We start from the raw sequence: 23,709 nt of genomic DNA on the forward strand, positions 1-23,709 counted from the left end.
ATAATTAATATACTGATATAACTATTTTAAAAGACGAAAAGAAAATGTTCACAATTAAATCATAAAAGTAGATTTAAAACATTAAAGTAGATAGGAGAATATCATTACACATAATAAACATTCCCTATTTTTTTAAACTGAGAGCCCATAATAAACCTCCTAAATTCACTAGGAGGTATATGGTATATTTTTCCCTGTCCCACACTCTATTTTAACGTGTACATCAGTAGGTGTCAAAGTAGGCCACGTGATTGATACGTGTAGCACCCAACTGACATGCAACAAAAATTAGCAAAACAGATGTACATAGGACCACCATGCCATGCAACCTATAGTGGTGGTGGACTCCATATATGCTCTCACAATCTCACACTCCTCACTCACACCAAGAACAAATTACAGAAATGGCAGCATCGTATGATGAACAAAAGCTGGCAAAACTAAATGCCAAAAATTTCTTGTTTCTATGTCTTCTTTTGATCTTTCTACTGCTTTTCTCAAAGCCTACAGTTTCTTTCTCAATTGTAAAGACTCTGCCAGGATTTTCTGGTTCTCTTCCCTTCAAACTTGAAACTGGGTGAGTCTCCCGACCACTTGGCCTAATGCCTTCCTCTAAGCCTTTTATGATATGTTGAAAATTTTATCAATATCAAATAAAGATTTACAATAAGACTATAATCCACACAAGCCACTGTGTAACCCAGTGACTAAATTTTTTGTAAGCAGATACATTGGCATAGGTGAGAATGAAGATGTGCAATTATTCTACTACTTTATCGAATCTGAAGGGAACCCCAGGGAGGATCCCCTTATGGTTTGGATCACTGGTGGCTCTGGTTGCTCTGCTCTCTGTGGACTTATTTTTGAGATAGGTTAATTTCTCTTTATATATTTTTTGTATGATAATTAATTTATTTTAGAGTTAAATGAAATTTTGATGAGAAGTACTATTGTTTGTGTTTTTTTTAGAAGTACTATTTAATATTTTATAGAAAGGACGCTGAATGAAGATTACTACATAAATTAATGGCCATCTTTATTACTAAAAATAAAATATATTGTAATTGAATAACTAAACTTATTTGTAATTTTGATATACTGAATGAAGATCACTACATGAATTAATGATAATATTTATTAGAATTGTGAAACAAATAGAATTTTTGTGTGACTAGCAACCTACAATTATGCTCATCTGATGTGCCACTGGGCATATATAATGTACGTAGTCCCTTAGTTCCTTGACACTGCCATGTGTTCATTCTAACATGCTTTTACACACTTCTGGCTTTTTGTAGGCCCTATACGGTTTAACATAATTGAGTACAATGGCAGCTTACCAACTTTGGCATTAAATCCATATTCATGGACCAAGGTAAATGCAATATATTGACCATGATTGTCATTGCTAGTTCGTTTATCATTTTCTAAGACAAGTTTATAAATATACGTAGGTTTCTAGTGTAATATTTGTAGATTCTCCTGTTGGCACTGGGTTTTCATATTCAAGGACAATGCAAGGGTCCCATACCGGAGATACAAAATCTGCCGATTCGATTTATGAATTTTTGAGTAAGGTGCAGTATCATCTTCAATCACCTTCCAATTTATTCAAATAGTCACTAATTTTGTTTCACTATTAAGAAACTTTGCAAAAAAGGGAGTCAGGATTGATACATTGATATAACATTACCTACTTATCAATCCATTATGCCCATAATTTGGCAATCTGGTTATGAATTTTTGGGTCTCTAGCTAGTATCTGTTTTTGCTACACTATGATGGTTGTGCATCTAATGAAGGGTTCTATAAGAAGCACAATCATATCTGTTTCCATTTTAGTTATAAATTCTCATTAATGTCCCTATTTTGGCCTAGTTAAACAGTGGTTGCTTAGTCATCCCATATTCATGGCTAATCCACTCTATATCGCTGGTGACTCATATTCTGGCAGGGTTGTTCCAGTAATTGTTCAAAAAATATCAGAAGGTAATGATAAACAATTAAACAGATCCTTTTGAGCACTTCATTTGCTTCTCTTGATTATAAAACCCATTTAGTTACGATGCTGTAGGTATTGAAGCTGGGGACAAACCACCACTCAATCTCAAAGTACATGATCTAATTCCAAATCCTCGATTATTTCAATAGACTCTTGCTATCCTTGTAATGTTCCAAGAATTGTTTTAGGGTTATTTGCTTGGTAATCCAGCGACAGATACACAATTTGATATCAATTCAAGAGTTCCATTTGCTCATTGTATGGCAATTATTCCTGATGAGCTTTACGAGGTTATTTGGTAACATCTTTTCTAGTAGAATTTCTAGTTCATACAAAAATTCATCACTAACAAACTCTTTACATTTTATTGTCACCAATTGCCTTAAATTTGCCTTTAAAAAGTTAGCCATTGTACATTTTTTGCAGAGTGCTAAAAGAAGTTGCAAAGGTGACTTCAGAGATATAGACTCTAGCAACATACAGTGCGCGAATGATCTTCAAAAAATCTCAAATGTCAGTAAATCAGCCTGTTTTCCCGTTTCAGCTCATACTATTCTCCTTAATCTCAATTCAGTTTGCATTGTTGAATAGATTTATTATTAATTATTTTGCTTGTATAGTGCACTGAAGGAATAAACCAAATGCACGTCACAATACCTGGTGCCCTGATTACATGTGGCAATTACTTATAAAAAGACCCGGAGACCCTGATCACTCAGTTTGTAAAGTAAATCCTTCACCTCTCTCTTACAACAAGTTTGTTTCATGGATGTGATGAAGTATGAATTACTGACTACCTTATATTATAGAACTACAATAGTTTTCTCAGCCACATATGGGCAAATAACGCTACTGTCCAGAAAGCACTTAAGGTCAGAAAGGTAAGAGAAGCTCTCTAGAAATTAACATTGATGTAAAGTATTGCTAGCCAAATAATAAATTTTAAAAATCAAACAAACAAAATTTATATAAGGTACAACCTTCATGTAATTTTCATGATGAAAATCAGGGAACGGTTAGAGTGTGGAAAAGATGTCACCGTGACTTACCATACAAGATGGATGTTAAGAGTACAGTAAGCTATCATTTTTGTCTCAACAGCAAAGGTTATCGAGCTCTGATATACAGGTTTGATAGCGACTTATTTTTCTTATACTTCATGTTCTCTCTGCAACTAACATAAAACAAGATATGAGCAAATAGAAGGTTTAGGCTCGATATTCTAATTGGCAACTGTTTCTAATGTTTAGACTTCTTAAACTAGATTGTTTAACCTAATTAATTAACCAAATTGATTATTAGGTTTATTATTCAGATCTAGGTTAAACAAGCATATATCATATCAGCACAAAAGCAAAAAAGTAAATAGCATTATGATATGATGACTCAGGAAAATTGATGAAACGAACCTTTTCAAAGTAAAAACTTGAAGACGATTTGACTTAGTTATTCTCGAGGTAAAGTAAATCCACTATAAGAGAATTGAAATTTTTACAATCAGATTTAACTTTAAATCTATTTCTACCTTATGTAGTAACTGATATGACCATGTGTAAACTTCAAATTCATGACTTCCTTCTCTTCTTGGATTTACACCAACTCAAAGGTTTCAGATCACTATCAGTAATGATCTTGATGCTGCAACTATGATATACCAATACTTGATTGTAGATCTTGCTCCGGTAGATTATTGTGTAGTTAGAAGGTACAAAACCTCTTAGATCTCACAAAGAGTAACATAAAAGTCTTCCAAAAGTTTGAAAAACGTAACTAGGGTTTCCTTTTTATATGTGGAGAAGTGGGAATGAAACCCTAAACGTTTTCCGGGCTTAGTTCTGTTTTAAAAATTCTACAGAATTCTGTTCCTACGATTTTCAATTAGTCGAGTCTAATTTCTCGATCAGTCGAGCAAGGCAGAAACTCTTTTCCTTTTTTTGCAGTTAGCTGGACTTGAAACTTGAAACCGATGCTTTTAAGCATTGCCTAACACATAGACTAGACATGTTTTGTTTTCGGTTTACTAACACAATCAAAACATGATTCTAAACATTTAAACCTAAATCTTTAGAACCTAACAACAACTCTATTAATATTGTTAGTATCTATGCTGCAGTGGTGATCATGACATGATTACTCCATACATAGGAACCCAATTGTGGATCAAATCTCTAAATTTGTCCATTGTTGATGAGTGGCGTCCATGGCTGGTAGATGATCAAGTTGGAGGGTAGGCCTATCCTATGGTTATACTGTTGAATGTTAACAATGTTGAGTTCTATTGCAAGTTGTGATTGTTTTGATTTTTATGTAGATTCACAAGGAGATACTCAAACCACCTCACATTTGCTACTGTAAAGGCAAGAGTTCTATTCAACCATAAGTGTTTTGCCAAGTAAAAGTGAATAGAGTTCTAATTAGTATGATCTTTGCAGGGAGGGGGTCACACAGCTCCCGAGTACAGGCCTAAGGAATGCTATAACATGTTCGAAAGGTGGACCTCTCATGAACCATTGTAATCGCTCTTTTTATTACCAGCTCCAGATGGCAGACAAACTAGAAGTTTTGCTAATAAATGCCTTTAATAAGGCCATGACACTACAAAACACGCGGGTCTTAGGCCACGTTTTTTTCGGCCGCGTTTGCAAAAACGTGGCCTAAGACCCTAGTTGGGCCACGTGGGTTGAACGCAGCCCAAGCCCAGGTCTGTAGCTGCGTTTTTTTTTTCTACAGCCGCATTTTTCTGGAATGGGCTGAAGTCGCGTTTTTAAAAAGCGGCTTCAGACCCATCTGAATTTTTTTTTTTTTTTTAATAAATGTCTTGAAGCCGCGTTTTTAAAACGCGGCTTCAGACCCATCCTAAAGCCGCGTTTATTAAAAAACGCGGCCATAGTCACCTTAAAGCTGCATTTTTAAAACGCGGCTTCAAGAATCCCTGAAGCAGCGTTTTAAAAAACGGGGCTAAAAACTATACTATAAATTAGAAAGAAAAAAATCCCCTTACCAAAACGCGAGACCCTTCCTCTCTTCTGTCTAAGCCCTTCAAACCCAGTTCCCACGAAACCCAAACCAAAACCATCATCACTAACCTCCAGACCAAGCGCCGTTTCACCGCCTCCACCCTCACCTGCACTGAAGTCCGAAGCGGCGGAAAAAAGCCTTACCCTCAAAAAAATAAAAAAAACCCCCAAGGCACCGAATCTCCACCACCGATCGTAGACACCGGCGCTGCCTTGGGTCTCTCCCTCTCTCTCTCCAACTCTCAGTCTCATTCAAGACACTGACAGGGCCGACTAACAGTAAGTTTTTTAAACTCATTGTTTTGATTTTTGTTTTAGGGTTTCCATTTTTGTTTTAGGGTTTCGATTTTCGGTTTAGGGTTTTGATTTTAGGTTTAGGGTTTCGATTTTGTGATTGTAGGGTTTCGATTTTAGGTCTAGGGTTTTGATTTTAGGTTTATGGTTTCGATTTTGGGTTTAGGGTTTCGACTAATAGTGATTTTTTTCCAATCTGGGTCTCGCTCCCCTGAGGGATTCTCCACGAGGGTATTCTGTTCCTGCACCACTGAAGGCGCAGAGAGGATTGCTTCTGGTGCTTCCTCTTCTCCACGAGGGTATGCTTCATTTTTTTTTTAATTTCTTCTATATTTTGGTGATTGGTCACTGATTGTTCAGTTTCTTATGCACTGTGAAGTGGATTATTAGATTGATTTTGATTTGTGGTGTTTGCATTGATTTAAATATGATTTCTTTTTAATATTGATATTTGTTTGGGTTTTGATTTTTCTGCAAAAAACTGATTTATTTTTGCCATTGTTCATTGGGCCTTTTATGTTTTGTTTATGTTAATTTCTCACTTGGGGTTTTTTATTTTTTATTTTTAAATGGATATGGGCTGTTTTTGGAATGGATGCTGTTTGGAATTTTAGTAGCACGGTTGCAATTACATCTCAATTTCAACCCGGCACTTTGTGATTTCAGTCGGCCAAGAGTCTTGTAGCTCAATTGGCATGTCCTAGTGTTTTTAACAGAGTTAAAATGACTGTGATATCAGTCAGACCCATTAGAAAGATTAAACTGGTTTGAGTATTGGATTTTTTGAGCCTGTTTTAAAGTGGGAAGCGCAATGGGTGGAAATGAAGGCTAAAAAATAGATATTTCTAACCCACCAAACCACTTATAAAAAATAATGGAAATTGCTGAAATGTAGACACGATTATGAAACTAATTGAAATAGAGAAGCCCAGGTTAGTAGAGAGAGGTCAGCACTAAAACGAATATAATTCATCAAGCCATGGCTATATAATTTTTACCTAAGCTTCATTTGTTCATTAGTTCTCAGTTCATCCTCCCATACCACTTTGGATACCATTTTGGGGTTATAGGAATGGAAGTTGTAATTACCTTAACATGGTTATTCCATCTACTTGTAAACTAATACTTGATTTGAAGTTTTAACTGATTTGTTATTTATGCAACTACTAATAACTGCCTAGCTTGCTTGTGTTAATCTGGCTCTCAGGTGGTTTGCTTCCTTGTTCTACAGACTTCGTTTTTCTATTAGTCTTGTCTTCTGATCTTGTTGCATATGTTTCTCACTATAATACATGTGGTCTTGAAAGAGGGAAAGATAGGGGGTGGGGGATCCTATGTTGATTTTGTGGAAAAACATAATTTTTTTTGAACTATATGATTTAAAAAAAAAAAAAAAATAGGCCGACATTTGCCAACTGGGAATGGATCAGCGAAAAGTGAATGTACTTGCAAGAGAGTACTGTGATGACATCAAGAGGAAAAACAAGCCTATTATTTTGTCACACCGTATATTCCTATTTCTTTATACTGGCTATTTCTCTATTTATTTTTGTATCCTGTAACATTTTGTGTATAGTTGTGTGGTTTTTATTTGTTTTGCTTACTAGTGATTTACAGACATGTTACCCGGTTTAGAAGAAGGTCAGGCGAAGATGTCAAAAAGTGATCTACTATCTTCCATTTTTATGGAAGATGACGAGGTAGGGTGCATGTAAATTGGTATCAAATTTCCATTTAGGGGGTTGCATTGTGTTTTTTTATTAGTTGCACATAGCATAAGGATATAGTGAATTATCAAACTAGGTTAACCTTAGATTTATTCTGCCATCATGTTGTAGGCTGAAGTGAATTTGAAGATAAAGAAAGCATACTGTCTTCCAGGTATTGTGGAAGGGAATCCTTGCTTGGAGTATGTGAAGTACCTCATTTTACCTTGGTTTAAAAAGTTTGAAATAGAGCGCAGTGCAGAGAATGGTGGTGATAAGTAAGTCATAAGGATTTTATTATGAAAGCTTTACTTATTTTATTTAATTAATGCTAGGACATCTGCCTTTTCACCTTATTCAACCCTCGCATCTTGTTGAAAGTGCGTGCTCCTTAAATTAGTACAATTGCTTGAGCTATTTTTCCAGAATCAGTTTTCATTGGGAATATTAACTCAAATTGTTTTCTTCCAATGTATAATGCCCGTTATCCAGGAGCTTTGAAAGCTTTGAAGAATTGGTTGCTGACTATGAAAGTGGAAAGCTACATCCAGCTGATCTTAAACCAGCCTTGGCAAAGGCTTTGAATAAGATACTAGAGGTACGTTCTTTCCATTTATCCATTTATCTCTAATTAATGCTTCTTAGGTAAATTGATTCCCCATGACTTTGGGGAGTGATGCCACTGCTTTACACATTTTGGATAAATGATGTTGGACTTCTGCAAGCCATAACCATCTTGAAGATATGATTAAATTGCTAGGACCTTAATTTGATTGGCCCACATCCTTTAGGGTATGTTTGGAACTGGCCCATCCAAACATAGGGTGAATTTTTTGGAAGGGTGGAGCTATTGCAAAGTATGCTCAAGGGAGCCTACAATTCATCAAATTTGTTAATTCTGTGGTCTAACTTCTTTGTTCTGTCTAGACAGAACAAAGAAGTTAGACCACAGAATTAACAAATTTGTTATTTAAAGTTTGGTTTTTGTTAATTGTGTACTTGGGTTGTGGTTTATAAATGTGTTATCTTTGGGATGTTGTTAGTTGAAAATGGGAGTTTTTTGGGGTCAATGTTCCAATGGAGTCTGCTTTTTGGTTAGTGAATGTGTTTTTTGTAGAATAACTCCTTGTAGAAACATTATTTCCAAGTCCTCCAATCTTAGTTTGAGTCTTTACAGTAAAGAATTGGTGTGGTGGCTGTGTATCAATGTATTATCTATATATGCATTCTGAATTGGTATTGAATCTGTGCTTGTGCTCTTTCTTTGGCTAGGTTGGATTACACAAAATTTATTCAATTATAGACTTAGAATATATGTTAGATAATTTTAAGTCAATGGAGACAATGATATAGTTCACAATCCTATGTGACTTTGCTTAAGTTAATTTTATTTTATAAATTATGTGACTTATGTGTCTATCATGCTGGAAAAGAATGGGTTTGAAGATTCATGGCCAAAGGGAGAGCCAAAAAAAAACCAAGGCTATAGCTGCAAGAAGTTATTTTGGGGCCATAGTAATATGCAGAAGCCGCGTTTTTAAAACGTGGCCACAGTAGTGGGATAAAGCCGCGTTCAAAACGCGACTAATCTCTTTTCCAGGCAATCAATATTTGACCTATGGCCACGGCTAAAAAAACGTGGCCATTGGTCCCGGCCTAGAGCCACGGCTAAAAAAACGTGGCCATAGACCCCTCTAGGCTATAGTTACGCATTTTAGGCCATGGGTAAAAACGTGGCCATAGACCAAATCGTCCTATAGCCACGTTTTTCTGACCTATAGCCACGTTTTCAATTTATTTATTTGATTTGAGTTCTGTTTAAGTAAAAAGAAAAAAAGTTAGAGAAAATAATCTCTCTGTTTTTTTTTTTTTTGGTATATTGTAGTTCTTTTTATATCCTTAATTAGGCTTGAATCAAGCTATAATTAAGGATTGACTAAATACTATGTTAAAAATGCATGAAATATTGTACTGCCATTTTAAAATTGTAACTTGTCAATTCTTTTATTTATTTATTTTTATGCAAGATAGAAATTCTACTCTAACCTAAATTAAGTGTATATGTGTGTGAAGCTCTCTCCTCGAGACTTGAACCCCGGTCCTTACACCCCACATTCTACAAGCACTTATACTTATGAAGTGATCATTACATTAAGGATGTGCGGTGGTGTAAGTGTGAAATTCCAGAAATTTTATGATACTGACATAAAAATTTTTATAATAATTTTTGTAATAATAATTTTTTAATTATTACAAAATAATTATTACAAAAATTGAGTTGACAAAATTTTATTAATTTTCAACTAATGCACCACTAACATCATTTTATTATCTGTCATTCAACTTTAAGCCATTATTATCTCTTTTTGTTGACAACAAAGGATAGGAAATCAGTGGGTTTCAGTTAGCTTAACTGGTAAAGTCTCTGATGGTTGAATAAGAGATCTCGTATTCAATCTTTGACTATACCAAAAACCAATTGGTGTCTTGGTCTAATAATAAAGAACTATTATCAAGAGCAGACGCCAAATGTTGAAACTCTCTCAAAAAAATGGGCAAGAAATCAAAAGGGCCAACTCTTTTACAACGGGTTGGACTAATTTGAATTTAATTTAGTCCTATATTTCTAACATCAGTTAATTTAAGAAAATTAACTAATTATAAACATGAACAAAATTAGAGGCTGTGATGATGACTTATCATTACAAATTTTTCAAAACAATAAGTTAGTGATACAAATATAATTTTCATAATGAATTTGGCTACAAACTTGGTTGTAAGCTAAAACTTATAATTGAAAGATGACATGTGTCCATGTCCCTATCATGTGTAGTACAAATGACTTACTAAATCATACTTAAGTGATTTAACAAGGATATATATCATCTTTCTATTATTAGTTGTAGTTTAATCTTAGGCTACAATTAAGTTTATAGCGAAACTTTTTCCTTTCATAATTGCTAAGCTAAGATGTTTTGATTTGTACATAATAAAAGAGGAGCCAATGGTGAACTCGTGTGAAAATGATGTTACACCAATATTGATAACTTGTCACTTTAGCATTTTTTTTAATTAAAAAAAGAACTCTATTTTTTTTTTTTTAAGTTAGGAAATTTTACATTACCAATACTTTTTTATTTTTTATATTATTTGGGTGTCAGTATGATACTTCTATTAATAACAGAGCATGCATGATGATAATTACTTTTTCAATTATCGCATATATTGATAACTCACATCACATAATTACTTTGTCACATAATTACTTTTTCAATTGTTGCATATATTGATAACTCACATCACATAATTACTTTGTCACATAATTACTTTTTCAATTGTTGCATATATTAATAACTCACGTCACATTAAGTAATAACCTCAATAGTGTTTTTAGTATTTTTTTAAATTAATTTTTTCATGTTAGACGGTGTTAGGTTCAAATAAAATAATGTTTACCTCAAATCCGTTTGTAGATTCAATATTCCGCCATTAGAGCATCCACAACAGTGGAGTAAAAAAAATAGCTATTTGGCACCTACAAAAGTCACTTTATTTATTTTACCTCTTCACAACCCACAACAATGAAGCTATATTTTTAACTATTTGATAATACAAATAACTCATTAAAATAATGATAAAAACATCCACACAAAAAAAAAAAAAAAAAACTAGCACAGCACAAACATCCACCACCACCAATCACAAATAAAATAAAAAATCACCAATCACAAACTCAAGCCACCACCCACCATTAGAAACCTACCATAAAAAAACCACTGCAAAAACGAAACCCACCACCACTGCCCACACTCACTGCCACCAGCCACCATCACCCACACCCACTGCCACTGCCATTACCACCCACAACCTCAACCTAAATCAAAACCCAATCACAAACCCAAAACCAAATCACAACCTAAACCCACCATATCAACCAAAACCTAGCAAAAACCAAAAATCATCAAATCAATAAAGCTTGGATTCAATCTAGAGAGAGGGCTAGAGAGAGAGAGAGACAAAGAGAAAGAGAGGGTTAACCCACCATGGCTAACCCACCGCCGTCGCGCTGTCACAACCAAACCCACCAGATCAACTAAAACCGAAAATCATTAGATCATTTGAGCTTGGATTCGATCTAGAGAGACAAAACGACAGAGAGAAAGATCGGCACTAGGCAAGGGCTTGGGTCGGCGGCGAGTGGAAGAATTGAAGCTTGCAACGGGAAGAAATGAAGAGTGTGAGGACCGACTGAGGGGAGAGAGGAGCAACAAGTAGAAATGGAGAAGGAGGAGAAAGAAAAAAAAAAATTCTATCTATTAGTGTGAACGCAAAAAAAAAAAAAATTTTTTTCTTTGATTTACAGTGCACATCTATCATAATGTAGCTGAGAAGCAAAAATTTTTTTTGTTATAACTCCACTGTTGCAACTCCATTTTTGTGATTGGTGGTGCTAAAAATAGCAATGTAGCTATTTAGCACCACTGTTGTGAGTGTTCTTACATAGCCACGTATATGTATCACTTCTTTTTAATTTTTTATTGAATTTTTGCATAGATAATAACTGCAGAGGCGTGCATTAACAGTGACTTCGTTACGTTAGATAATATTTTTTTTGTCTTATTGAACAGTAATTCCATGGTAGATTTTATAGCCAGAGGGAGTAGATTGACCTTAATAAGGGCTTCCTTACCTCCTATTATTATCAAAGGAAAAATACTATTTTACACTCATTTTACGTTACAGTTTTACAGGTTCATAATTGATGCACTAATATACCTGTAAGGACACAATTTGAACTCCCGACCCACAATCAAAAGGGAAAGGGCTTGAAAGACATTTTTACAATAAATTTGTAGAGAGTGGGTTTGAAATCTAGATTTCAAAGGTGGTTTAAACAACAAAGAAAAACGGGCTTTGGGCCCAATGGCACAAATAAGGAGTTATCTATAAAAATATGAATGAAAATTCCTCCTCAGACACAATCCGAGAATAGTTTATAATATTGCTTCTCAAGATAGATTACAATTGTGGATAGTCAGATTTATCATACACTATTCTTTCTTTTTTCTCCAAAGAAAAGCCTACCCTTCTTCCGAAGGTCATTTCTCTTATTTATACTTCCTCTTCCTCTCCTTCTCATCTTCCACCTCATGGTTATAACGCTGGTTTAGATACTTGTCCCATCAAATTTCCCTGAAGTCTTCTAGAGTCAGGGGCCAAGTTCCAAACCTCATGCTTAGGTCTCATTTCTCCATCAATGCAGCCAGCATATCAATTGCAGAGTCTTTAATGCGGGGGCGGTGGTAGCAGCTTTATCTTAAATATTCCACCGCCCTTTCTATTACCCTCCACGTGTACCGTATCTTCCCGAAACCATAGAAATTTCTATAACATAGCCTAGGGATATTAAACCTTCCCTTCTATTACCTCGGCTTTATTATCCGAGGACAAAGTCTTCCTCAGACATAATTATTCATACACTATCACATCTTTACCTAGTATTTTCTTTATGAGATACATTCACACACTCCTAGATCACTTGATGTCCTCGGATTGGGCTTTTAGCCCAAGAGATATTCTTGGGCCATCCTTCATAAATTACTGGGCCTAATGTCCCTACAATAGCCCCTCGAGATTCTTATTTCTCCAATTCGGGATGAAAAGAGGATCTCGACATTTGTCTTCTTTTGTCCTGCGGATATTTGGCAATATTGCTGACAGGGATGATGATTTTTGAACTGCCCATCGCATGTTCCTGACGCTTCGGCATGCGAAGTGTCCCTAAATTAAATTCTGGCGTCTTTATGTTCCCTACGTTCAGCGACGTGACACATATCCAACGGTTGAGAATTGCCCTTGGGCAGAGGCAGGAATTCTCCCGCTTCATAATTCCTAACGATATATAAATACTAATTTCTTTCGAATCCTCTCACACACCACAACGCTCCTATAACGTACCTGCCACATTTGCCATCTACACGTGCTTTCTCTTTTTACCAAATACCCTGTTCGAGGTGACCGTGCCTTCTTTTTTTAAAGTAAGTTCTCCCATACTCTCTCCATTTCTTATCAGCTCTTTTTCTTTTTGTTTTTCTTCCTTTCCTCTGTACTCTGTTATCCTCGGCTTAGTCTATTTTCTTAGTTTCTCTAACATACCAACATCCTTTTTTTTCCAAAATGAGTAGATTTGCATCCCTAGTGGATTCAAATGAAAAAATAGAGCAATTTAAGGCTAAATACCGAATTCCCTCGAGGGTATCTATTAGGTACTGTACAGAAGAGGAGTATTTTGTAAAAAGAAAAACAGGAGAGGTAGTAATCCTGATGATTACATTCATCGAAGGAGGGATGAGAATCCCCATGGGGACTGTAACTAGGGATTATCTTAGGGCTTTTAGAATAGCTCCTACCCAGTGTGCCCCAAATGTTTTTAGGATCCTAGGTTCCATAGATGCCTTAAATGAGAAGATGAACCTAGGGCTCACTCATCACGATGTGAAATGGGTTTATAACCTCCACTACCTAACGAAAAAAGATGAATACTACTTAAAATCTAGGCATCCAGTAGTTAGGTTAATTTAGTGTCTGCCCGAATCTAATAAGGGTCTAAAAAACGACTTCCTGATCATATCAGGAGATTGGCACGACGGCTTACCCTATCCGACAAAGGAGGGGACCCCAGGTGAAGTTTTAGATCTATCTAAAACCCTTAAAAACCATTCCTTTTATCTTTTTATCTATTCTTACCTTGTTTTTCTTTCTTTTGGACAATTCTGCAGACCCACACGTAGCGGATCGTCACCCTCTCCTTGTTGATTTTGGGAGATTGGACAGAATTTCACAAGCCGAAGTTTTCGTGCATATAGACGGCCAACTCTGAGCGGCTCATTTAATCCTCGACTACGATCCCATTTCCAAAGCTTTTCAGGCACCGAAGTGTGTGATTAAAGCCAAGGACCCACGTCTTCCCCAGATCAGCGTTGCCGTTGAAGGTTTTCTGCTACCTGAGGGGGCTCCTATTCCTCAGGGTACCCTGGTTACCCAACCCGTACAACCCCCACAACCCGTTCCGGTAGGGATTCCCCTAATCCCTCTTTCAACACAACACATACTTGGTGAAGCAACCTCTTCCCAACCCAGCATAAAGGAAGAAGAAGAGATTGTTGAAGTATCTGATTCCGAGGACGAGTTCGAGGTTTTTAATCAACCTCACTCCCTCGAAGACCAAGTTTTTATCCTCGGCACATCCTCTCAAGTCTCACAAGACATCATCCAACAGCATGATCCCATGGGTATCCAGCGCAAGGCCAAGCCGAGTCTAAAAGATGTACTAGAGGCTCAAGCAGGGCCTCAAGAGCTTCCTAAGGAACCTCGCACTAGGGTCCAAGATAAAGGTTCTGAAAAAGGCCCTGAATTAAGGCTCCCTCCTCCTCCTCCCCCTTCTTCCCAATCTCAGCGTATCAACCCGGCTGACCACAAAAGAAAACGGGACCAGCAAAAAGGGAAAGAAGTGATGAAGGTAGGAAAGGGCTCTCTTCCTAAGGAGCCTGAGATCGAAAAAGGAGGAAAACAGGCCCGCACCGTGCAAACGAGGTCAGATAGACGGACTGAATCTCACGTGGCCATACACAATCCACTCTGGCTCCCTGATATGACTATGGATGACCATGCAGTCACTGTTGATGCATCCATTAGGAACTTCGATGAGGGAACAGCTGCTTGCGTAAAAGACGCATTGGAGCAAGCTTTGCTGTTACCCAAGGATATGGGTGAGCTCAGAAAAAAGAGAGACCAAAATGTCTTTATGATTCTGAAAAAGGAACTTGCCATGGTAAGCATCTCTTCTAAACCTTGTCCATTTCTATTCCTGTTATTTTTATAAAACTTATAAATTTGTCTTTTTTGTATTGTTGTCTTTCATTCATAGGCTGTTCAGTCTGCTCATAAGGTAGAAGAGATCGCCATTAGCTCGTATAAATCTTTGAAGGCCGAAGAATCAAGGCACGAAAACGCCCAAAGGATGTCGGACCTACAAAAGAAAAAACTGCAAGAGGTCTCAGATAAACTGGTTGAGGTAGAGAGTAAGAAGTCCAGCTTGAATGCTGCTCTTAAAACAACTGCGAAACAAACCGAGGACCAACGACTGCTGCTTAGGCAAACTGATGAGAACCTTGCTGCAGCGAGAAAGCTAGTTGAGAACCTTAAAAAAGATTTGAAGGAGTCTAAGAGGGTAAAAGAGGAGGCCATCAAGAGCAAAGAGAAGGCCCTTCAAGAAAAAGAAGAGGATGAGAAGGCAAGAGAAGAGGTTGTGAATGCAAAAGACCGAGTTGAACAGGAAGGTTATGAGGTCGGCGTGAAGGAGATCATAGAAACCTTCAAGGCTCAGGTCCCTGAGGTATGCAGGCATTACTGCCTCCAAGTGTGGAACGAGCACTTTCCCGAGCTGGGGTTGAGGCTTCTTCTACTCTTTGGAAAGCAGAGAGTGTCGACTACCCTCCAGCCATTCGAGCCTCTGACCTTTCTTAAGTCGATGATGATGCTAACCTACCACTATCTGAGGATAAGGAAGGTGAGCTGGCTAAAGACTCTGCCTTTGCTGAAGGTCAACTCCCAAAGCAAGCTGATCCAATAGAAGGAAAGGCACTAGAGGACACACAGCCCTCAAGTGACCCCAAAGACTCTTCCAAGGATAAGCAGGGTGATCAAGCAAATCCGACAACCTTGAAGGATGATCCAAAAGGCAAAGGAATAGCTGTTGAGTCTTCGGCGCAGCCTCAACTTCCTCAAGACCCTAAAGGCCCTTTGAAGATAAAGTTGAAGCAGTGATTGTTCTCCTCTCGTCTTTAGCCTTTCCTTTATTTCTACCTAGTGTAATTCTGATAATTCGCAAGTACTTTTGTAATTCCAAAGAATTTTGAATTTAATGAAAACATAAGTTCTACCTTCTTTGTTTGATGTTTTTGCTTTTGTTTTGCCTTGATCATACTACTTCATACTTGTTTTGCTATATTTAAAATAGTAATCCTTTTACCCTTATTAGTTTACTAAAGCCAAAGCAGCAACCTGGATTGAATTTAGGCAATAAACATGTTCAACATGTCTGTAAATGCATTAAGTGATGCTCATGGATTTCTATCCATTTATCACTATCTAAGGGAGACTTTAAGATATACGTAGTTGAATTTCGTTTAGATGGGGCACGTCTAAGGACCAAAACGTTTATTAGGCTCTATTCAACACTTAGTGAGATATCCATTTAGATAAGGCATATGGTCCAATGATCTAGATGGTGAAAAGAATTGAAATGTTAATTTCCCCAAAGTAGATGATCCGAGGACCAGACATAACTAAGGTTCTGTCTAACACTTGATAAAAAAATATCAATTTAGATGAGGTATGTGGTCCGAGGATCCAGGCATAGGTATGTAGTCTGAGGATCCAGGCATACCAAGCTTCAATTTGATACTTAGTGAAAAGAATTGAAATGTTAATTTCTCCAAAGTAGATGATTCGAGGACCAGACATAACTAAGGTTTTGTTTAACACTTGATAAAAAATATCAATTTGGATGAGGTATGTGGTTCGAGGATCCAGGCATACCAAGCTTTAGTTTGATACTTAGACAAACGAAGATAATGAACGTAATATAGTGTCAATAAAAATGGCCGAAGTGCCTTACATTTAATAATAGTACCTCTGTAGGTTATTTACATTCCAGGGACGTTGTACAACATATTCATCTAGATCTTCAAGATTATAAGCCCTTATGCCTGCGACCGAGGTAATACAATAAGGTCATTCCCAGTTAGGTCCCAGTTTTCCCCATGTCGGGTTCTTTGTTGTACCCAAAACTTTCCTCAGTACCAAGTCCCCAGGTGTAAGAGGCCGTAGTTTTACATAAGAATCATACCCCTGCTTGAGTTTGTGTTGATAATAAGCTAGTTGAACCATGGCGTTCTCTCGTCGTTCTTCAACTAAGTCTAGACTTCTCACCAATAGATTATCATTGCTGCCTGGAGTGAAGGAGTTCTTCCTTAGTGTTGGGAACCCAGTTTCTAGAGGTATTACTGCCTCGGCTCCATAAGTCATGGAGAAGGGTGTTTCTCCTGTGGACCTTCGTGGTATAGTTCGATATGTCCACAAGACATGTGGCAGTTCTTCCACCCATCTTCCCTTAGCACCACCCAACCCTTTCTTGAGCCCATTAATTATCACTTTATTGATAGCCTCGGCTTGCCCATTCCCTTGAGGGTAAGCTGGAGTGGAATTTCTATTCGTGATGCCTAGATCACAACAGTATTTTCTAAAGGCCTTATTATCAAATTGTAGACCATTATCTGATTTGAAAGTATGAGGGATTCCAAACCTGGTGACAATATTCTTCCATACAAACTTTTTTGCTTCCATGTCTCTGATATTTGATAATGGCTCAGTTTCAATCCATTTGGTGAAATAATCTGTTCCGACGAGGAGCCACCGCCTATTCCCTGCTGCTTTTGGGAAAGGTCCAACAATGTCCAAGCCCCATTGAGCAAAAGGCCAAGGGCTAGATAGAGGATTAAGAACACCTCATGGTTGATGTATGTTAGGAGTGAATCTTTGACATTGGTCACACTTCTTCGCATAATCCTGTGCTTTTCTTTGCATATTGGGCCACCAATAGCCCTGAGTAAGGGCTCTATGAGCTAAAGACCTCCCTCCAGTGTGGCTTCTGCAAATCCCTTCATGCAACTCTTCCAAAAGTAACTCCATTGCTTCTAGGTGCATACATAACAAATATGGTCCTGAAAAAGAGCGCTTGTATAATTTCTGATCCTCGGACAGCCAGAACCGAGGTGCTTTCCTGTGAACCTTATCTGCTTCAGACTTTTCTTTAGGTAAGATATCATCTTTGAGAAATGTCACAATTGGATCCATCCAACTAGGCCCTGTCCTAATTTGAAGAATTCGAGTGGCGTTATTACTCGTCCCAGTGGGTTTCCACAGATCTTTAACAAGGATGACCCGAGGTAGGCTTTGCGCGGAGGATGTTGTGAGTGTGGCCAAGGAGTCAGCATGAGTATTCCCACACCTGGACACATGTAATAAAGAAAAGGACTCAAATTTGGATTGCATATACCTGACCTGGGTTAGGTATCCTTGCATTCTTGAATCTCTTGCCTCTAGCTTCCCTTCCACTTAGCCTACCACCAATAGTGAATCCGAGAACATTTGTACTATCTTCCCTCCTATCTTATAAACCATGTTCATTCCAGCGAGGACGGCTTCATATTCTGCTTCATTATTGGTGGCCGAGAACCCTAATCTCAAATATTTCTCAAAAGTAATTCCCTCAGGGGATACCAAAACTAGCCCCACACCAGATCCTCTTTGATTTGCTGCTCCATCAACATATACTTTCCACAACGGAGGCTCTTTGTACAAAATCATGCCAACTGATTTTTTATCCATGCCTGATCCTTTAATATACTCCGCCACAAGATCCGCAATGACTTGCCCCTTTATAGAGGTACGATGCATATACTTGATATCGAAAGCCCCTAGGACAGTTCCCCATTTGGCAATTCTTCCCGTATAATCCGCACTCCGAAGTATAGACTTATGAGGGAGTTGTGTTAGGACAACAACTGTATGAGACTGGAAGTAATGGGGAAGCCTTCGCGTAGCATGCACCACCGCTAAGATTGCTTTCTTTAGTGGTAAATAATTCACCTCGGCTTCATGCAAAGACTTGCTTACATAATAAACTAGCCTCTGTACATTATCATCATCCCGTATAAGAACCAAACTAACTGCATGATTAGCTACTGCAATATATGCGAACAGAACTTCATCAATTTCTAGTAGAGACATAACGGGTGGTTGCGAGAGATATTCTTTAAGTTGTTGAAAAGCCACCGCACACTCCTCGGTCCATTCAAAACCCTTCCATTTATTTAACAATTGAAAGAAAGGCTTGCATCTGTCCGCGGACCGAGAAATAAATCGGTTGAGGGCAGCAGTCATTCCTGTTAGTCTCTGAACCTCTTTAGGATTCCGAGGTGGGTGTAAGTTGCTAATGGCCTTGACCTGAGCAGGATTGACCTTAATTCCCTGGTGAGTTACCATATAGCCTAGAAACTTGCCCGACCCCACACCAAAAGAACATTTAGAGGCATTGAGTCACAATTTGTACTTTCTCAGCATTTGAAAAGTGTTGCTCAGATCTTCCAAATGCGTAGAAACCGCTTTACTCTTTACCACCATGTCATCCACATATACCTCGATAGTTTTTCCCAGCTGTGGTTCAAACATCCTAGTCATCATCCTTTGATAGGTAGCTCCTGCGTTCTTCAAACCAAAGGGCATCACCTTATAATGATAATTTCCTGTAGGAGTGACAAATGCAGTCTTTTTCTGGTCCTCCACAGCTAAAGGTATTTGGTGATAACCTTGGAAAGCATCAAGAAAACTCATCCGAGGATGCCCAACAGTAGCATCCACCAACTGATCAATCCGAGGCATTGGGAAAGAATCCTTCGGACAAGCCTAGTTTAAATCTATGAAATCCACACAAACTCTCCACTTCCCATTCTTCTTTTTTACCACCACCGTATGAGCTAACCATTATGGATAAAAAACTTCTTTGATAGCACTTGCCTTTTTGAGTTTGAGCACTTCCTCCTTAACAGCCTCAGAATGCTCTTTGGAGGATTGCCGAGGTGGTTGCCTCCTCGGTACCACAGCTGGATTGACATTTAAATGATGAAAAATAAAATTCGGATCAACCCCAGGGGCTTCGTAAGCATTCCATGCAAATACATCCATATTTCTCTTTAAAAACAAAATTAACTCTGTCTTCTCCTCCTGTGGCAATTGAACCCCCACCTGAAAGAACTTTTCAAGGTCATCGTCTATGAGAACCCTTTCCAATTCTTCACATGCAGGTTCATCTACCTTAGTTGTGGCCAGAGACTTTGATTGCTACGACTTTCCGTTAGCCAAGGTCGAGGACTCCGGTTCAGGTTGACGCAGAATTGCAGCCGTGACACACTGTCGAGCCACAGATTGACTCCCAAGCAGCTTCACCACTTGATCTCTAAAAGGAAATTTAACCTTGACATGCAAGGTTGAGGAAACGGCACCCAAATCATGAAACCAAGGTCTTGCCACAATAGCTGTATAGGGAGAATAGGCGTCCACCACGATGAAATCTACGTTTACCACTTCTGGGCCTGATTGTACAGACAGCCTAATTTGCCCCTTTGATACGACATCCTTTCCCTTAAAGCTTATCAAGGGTGAGTCATAAGCCGTAAGATCCTCAAGCTTTAAATTTAACCCTTTAAACAGGTCAGGGTACATGATATATGCGCCACTGCCTTGATCGACCATCACCCTCTTCACATCGTAATTCCCTATTCTTAGGGTAACAACTAAGGCATCATCATGTGGCTGGATAGTCCCGATTTTGTCCTCTTCTAAGAAACCCAAAGCTGGTAGGACATTCGCTTTAGTCCTCTTCGGCTGATCCCTTGATTCCTCAGCCAAGGTCCAAGCCACAGACATTAACCTAGAAGGAGTTGAGCCAGTCCTTCCAGGTGCCGTGAAAATAACATTGATTGTACCTAGAGGAGGCCTTGACGAAGGGCCATTGTGGTTTGTCACCCCTGAGTGGTTTCCTTGACCATTAGGCTGATACAGGAATTGCTTTAACTTTCTCTCTTTAACCAATTGTTCCAAATGATTCCACAGAGTTCGACAATCCTCAGTGGTATGACCCCTCTCCTGGTGATAATGGCAATGGAGATTTTGGTTGCGTCTCAAAGGGTCCCCTGCCATCTTATTAGGCCACTTGAAGTATGACTCATGCCTGATTTTCTCCAACAGCTGTTGCATTGGTTCCTTGAAAACAATGTTGACCACCTGTGGGGCGGTAGGACCAGCTTGTTTGGAAAAATCTCTTGCAGGCCTGTTGTTGTTGTATCTGTCCGACCTGAAATCCCTCCTCTCCTGATGGATAACCTTCGCCTTACCCTTTCCTTGCTACTGATCTTCCTCAACCCTTTTGTACTCATCGATGCGATCCATGAGCCAACGCATGCTCCTGACAGGCTTTTTCGTCAAAGATTTCCTCAAGTCATGCTCCGTAGGTAGGCCGACCTTGAAGGTCCTTATCGCCACATCATCGAAGTCCCCGTCAAATTCATTGAACATCTCCCAATACCTGTCCGAATACGTTCTCAGGGTTTCCCCTTCCCTCATGGCCATGGATAATAATGAATCTAAAGGCCAAGGAACTCTACTGCACGTGATGAAATGAGATCCAAATGCCCTAGTAAGTTCCTTGAAAGAATTGATAGAGCTTGCCCTCAAGCCATCAAACCATCTCATGGCCACGGGTCCCAGGCTAGAGGGAAAAATCTTGCATATCAAAGTCTCATTCTTGGAATGTACTGCCATCCTTTGGCTGAAATGGCTCACATGCTTCACAGGATCCATTCGGCCATTGTAAATAGTGAAGGCTGGTTGTGTGAAGCGCCGAGGTAGCCTCCTTTCTTCCAACTTGCGTGTGAAGGGTGACCTGGAGATTTGGTGCAACGCCCTACCCATTGCATCATTTCCCAAGCCCTTAGAGGAATAGTTTTTACCCTACCGCCCATGTAGGTTGTCTTCCTCGTAAGAGAAAGATTCTTCTGGGGGAGTTTTGGATCTCTGCCTGTAATTGTCATCCTCGGAACCCTCCGAAGAGGGATCGGAGACAGAAGGAGTTCGCCTTCGCCTTTCGTGACACAATTTCCTTTTTAGGCTGTCAATTTCTTTCTGCATGGCTTTGGTATTTTCCTCGTGAGGAACTCTACTTCCCCCTTGTGAATGTCTCCTACTTCTGGTAGTGTGCGTAGTATGCAGACTACCTTCCCGGTTCTCTTCGTGCTCAAGATGCAAGGAGTGATCCTCATGCTGGGAGCCCACAAACTCTATACGGTGTTGTGGTCCTGAGCCCACCATGATGTTTAAACCTCTTCAAAGACTAAATTCTCACAAACAGCGCCAATTGTAAGGACACAATTCGAACTCCTGACCCACGATCAAAAGGGAAAGGGCTTGAAAGGCCTTTTTACAATAAATTTGTAAAGAGTGGGCTTGAAATCTAGATTTCAAAGGTGGTTTAAACAACAAAGAAAAACGGGCTTTGGGCCCAATGGCACAAATAAGGAGTTATCTATAAGAATATGAATGAAAATTCCTCTTCAGACACAATCCGAGGATAGTTTATAATATTGTTTCTCAAGATAGATTACAATTGTGGATAGTCAGATTTATCATATACTATTCTTTCTTTTTTCTCCAAAGAAAAGCCTGCCCTTCTTTTGAAGGCCATTTCTCTAATTTATACTTCCTCTTCCTCTCCTTCTCATCTTCCACCTCATGGTTATAACGTTGGCCCTTCCTGAAGTTTTCTAGAGTCAGGGGCCAAGTTCCAAACCTCATGCTTAGGTCTCATTTCTTCATCAATGCAGCCAGCATATCAATTGCAGAGTCTTTAATGTGGGGGCGATGGTAGCAGTTTTATCTTAGATATTCCACCGCCCTTTCTATTACCCTCCACGTGTACCGTGTCTTCCCGAAACCATAGGAATTCTATAACATAGCCTAGGGATATTAAACCTTCCCTTCTATTACCTCGGCTTTATTATCCGAGGACAAAGTTTTCCTCGAACATAATTATTCATACGCTATCACATCTTTACCTAGTATTTTCTTTATAAGGTACATTCACACACCCCTAGATCACTTGATGTCCTCGGATTGGGCTTTTAGCCCAAGAGATATTCTTGGGCCATCCTTCATAAATTACTGGGCCCAATGTCCCTACAATACCCATTTTCAAAGACGAAAAGAAAATGTTTATATTTAAAACATGAAATTAGACGTGAAAAAGTGGACACACGAATATTATTGCCCATAATGTCTTTTTGTTATTATTTATTATAAGAGCCCATAATAAACACCCTAAATTCACGAAATTTTATTTTTTGTTTTTGTGATAAAAAGGGATGATTTTATGAGGATATAATAAAGGATAGCAACCAACGCCATCCAAAGGAACAAAGCATTCATACAGCATACCAAATTAAGAAGAAAATACACATAAGAAAGAGACTCAAAAAACATAACAAAATCCTGAGTTTGATGAGCACCAAGCCGGCCAAGTACATCAACATACTTGTTAACCTCCCTAAATTCATTAAATTTCTAACTTTTATGATGCCATCTGATCTACTCAACTTTTATCCCTGCTTTAAAGTTTGACAAAAGGTGTCAAAGTAGGCCATGTGATAGTTGATACGTGTAGCACCGAACTTATATGCAACAAAAATTAGCAAAACAGATGTACATGTTGAGGACCACCCAGCCATGCAACCTATAGTGGTAGATGGTAGTGGACTCCATGTATACTCTCACACTCCTCACTCTCACCGAGAGCAAATTACAGAAATGATAACATCACAAGGTGAACAAAAGCTAGTGTTAGGACATATGTGATTCATATTAGGAACATCTGTCATTAAGAATTGGCTACTCCTTTGACAAAACGCACTTTACTTGTAATTGGGTAAATCTAGGATGTGTTTAATACTTCAAGGAACAAGATTTCAAGTTCAAGTGTTAAAGCCATGCAAATCTGTCCAAGAAACAAGTGAAGAAG

The 23,709-nt window shown here is 38.5% G+C and overlaps 2 protein-coding genes across 2 annotated transcripts; both read left to right on the forward strand.

The window, feature by feature from the left end:
• Positions 1 to 404: 404 nt before the first annotated feature.
• On the forward strand, positions 405 to 4,555 carry LOC142625340 (serine carboxypeptidase-like 7). The gene is made up of 15 exons (XM_075799018.1): positions 405 to 577; positions 727 to 872; positions 1,299 to 1,375; positions 1,455 to 1,577; positions 1,887 to 1,989; positions 2,075 to 2,112; positions 2,191 to 2,292; positions 2,429 to 2,515; positions 2,623 to 2,680; positions 2,722 to 2,729; positions 2,812 to 2,883; positions 3,012 to 3,130; positions 4,116 to 4,229; positions 4,314 to 4,359; positions 4,435 to 4,555. The coding sequence occupies exons 1-15, from the start codon at positions 405 to 407 to the stop codon at positions 4,516 to 4,518; spliced, it is 1,350 nt and encodes a 449-aa protein (XP_075655133.1). The 3' UTR covers positions 4,519 to 4,555.
• A 2,158-nt stretch (positions 4,556 to 6,713) lies between these two features.
• On the forward strand, positions 6,714 to 7,779 carry LOC142623627 (tyrosine--tRNA ligase 1, cytoplasmic-like). The gene is made up of 4 exons (XM_075797070.1): positions 6,714 to 6,819; positions 6,931 to 7,013; positions 7,152 to 7,297; positions 7,512 to 7,779. Exons 1-4 carry the CDS (start codon positions 6,735 to 6,737, stop codon positions 7,648 to 7,650), a joined length of 453 nt encoding a protein of 150 aa, XP_075653185.1. The 5' UTR covers positions 6,714 to 6,734; the 3' UTR covers positions 7,651 to 7,779.
• The last annotated feature ends 15,930 nt before the right edge of the window (positions 7,780 to 23,709 follow it).

The sequence above is a fragment of the Castanea sativa genome, chromosome 2, assembly GCF_040712315.1.
Source record: "Castanea sativa cultivar Marrone di Chiusa Pesio chromosome 2, ASM4071231v1".
Taxonomy (NCBI): domain Eukaryota; kingdom Viridiplantae; phylum Streptophyta; class Magnoliopsida; order Fagales; family Fagaceae; genus Castanea; species Castanea sativa.

Bases quoted from the DNA above. Each gene is read 5' to 3' on its own strand.
- LOC142625340 (XM_075799018.1), top strand. From the start codon at position 405: ATGGCAGCATCGTATGATGAACAAAAGCTGGCAAAACTAAATGCCAAA. The intron at 2,884-3,011 runs GTAAGAGAAGCT...GATGAAAATCAG, and splicing joins AAGCACTTAAGGTCAGAAAG to GGAACGGTTAGAGTGTGGAA. The intron at 3,131-4,115 runs GTTTGATAGCGA...TCTATGCTGCAG, and splicing joins TATCGAGCTCTGATATACAG to TGGTGATCATGACATGATTA.
- LOC142623627 (XM_075797070.1), top strand. From the start codon at position 6,735: ATGGATCAGCGAAAAGTGAATGTACTTGCAAGAGAGTACTGTGATGAC. The intron at 6,820-6,930 runs GTATATTCCTAT...AGTGATTTACAG, and splicing joins GCCTATTATTTTGTCACACC to ACATGTTACCCGGTTTAGAA. The intron at 7,298-7,511 runs GTAAGTCATAAG...CCCGTTATCCAG, and splicing joins GCAGAGAATGGTGGTGATAA to GAGCTTTGAAAGCTTTGAAG.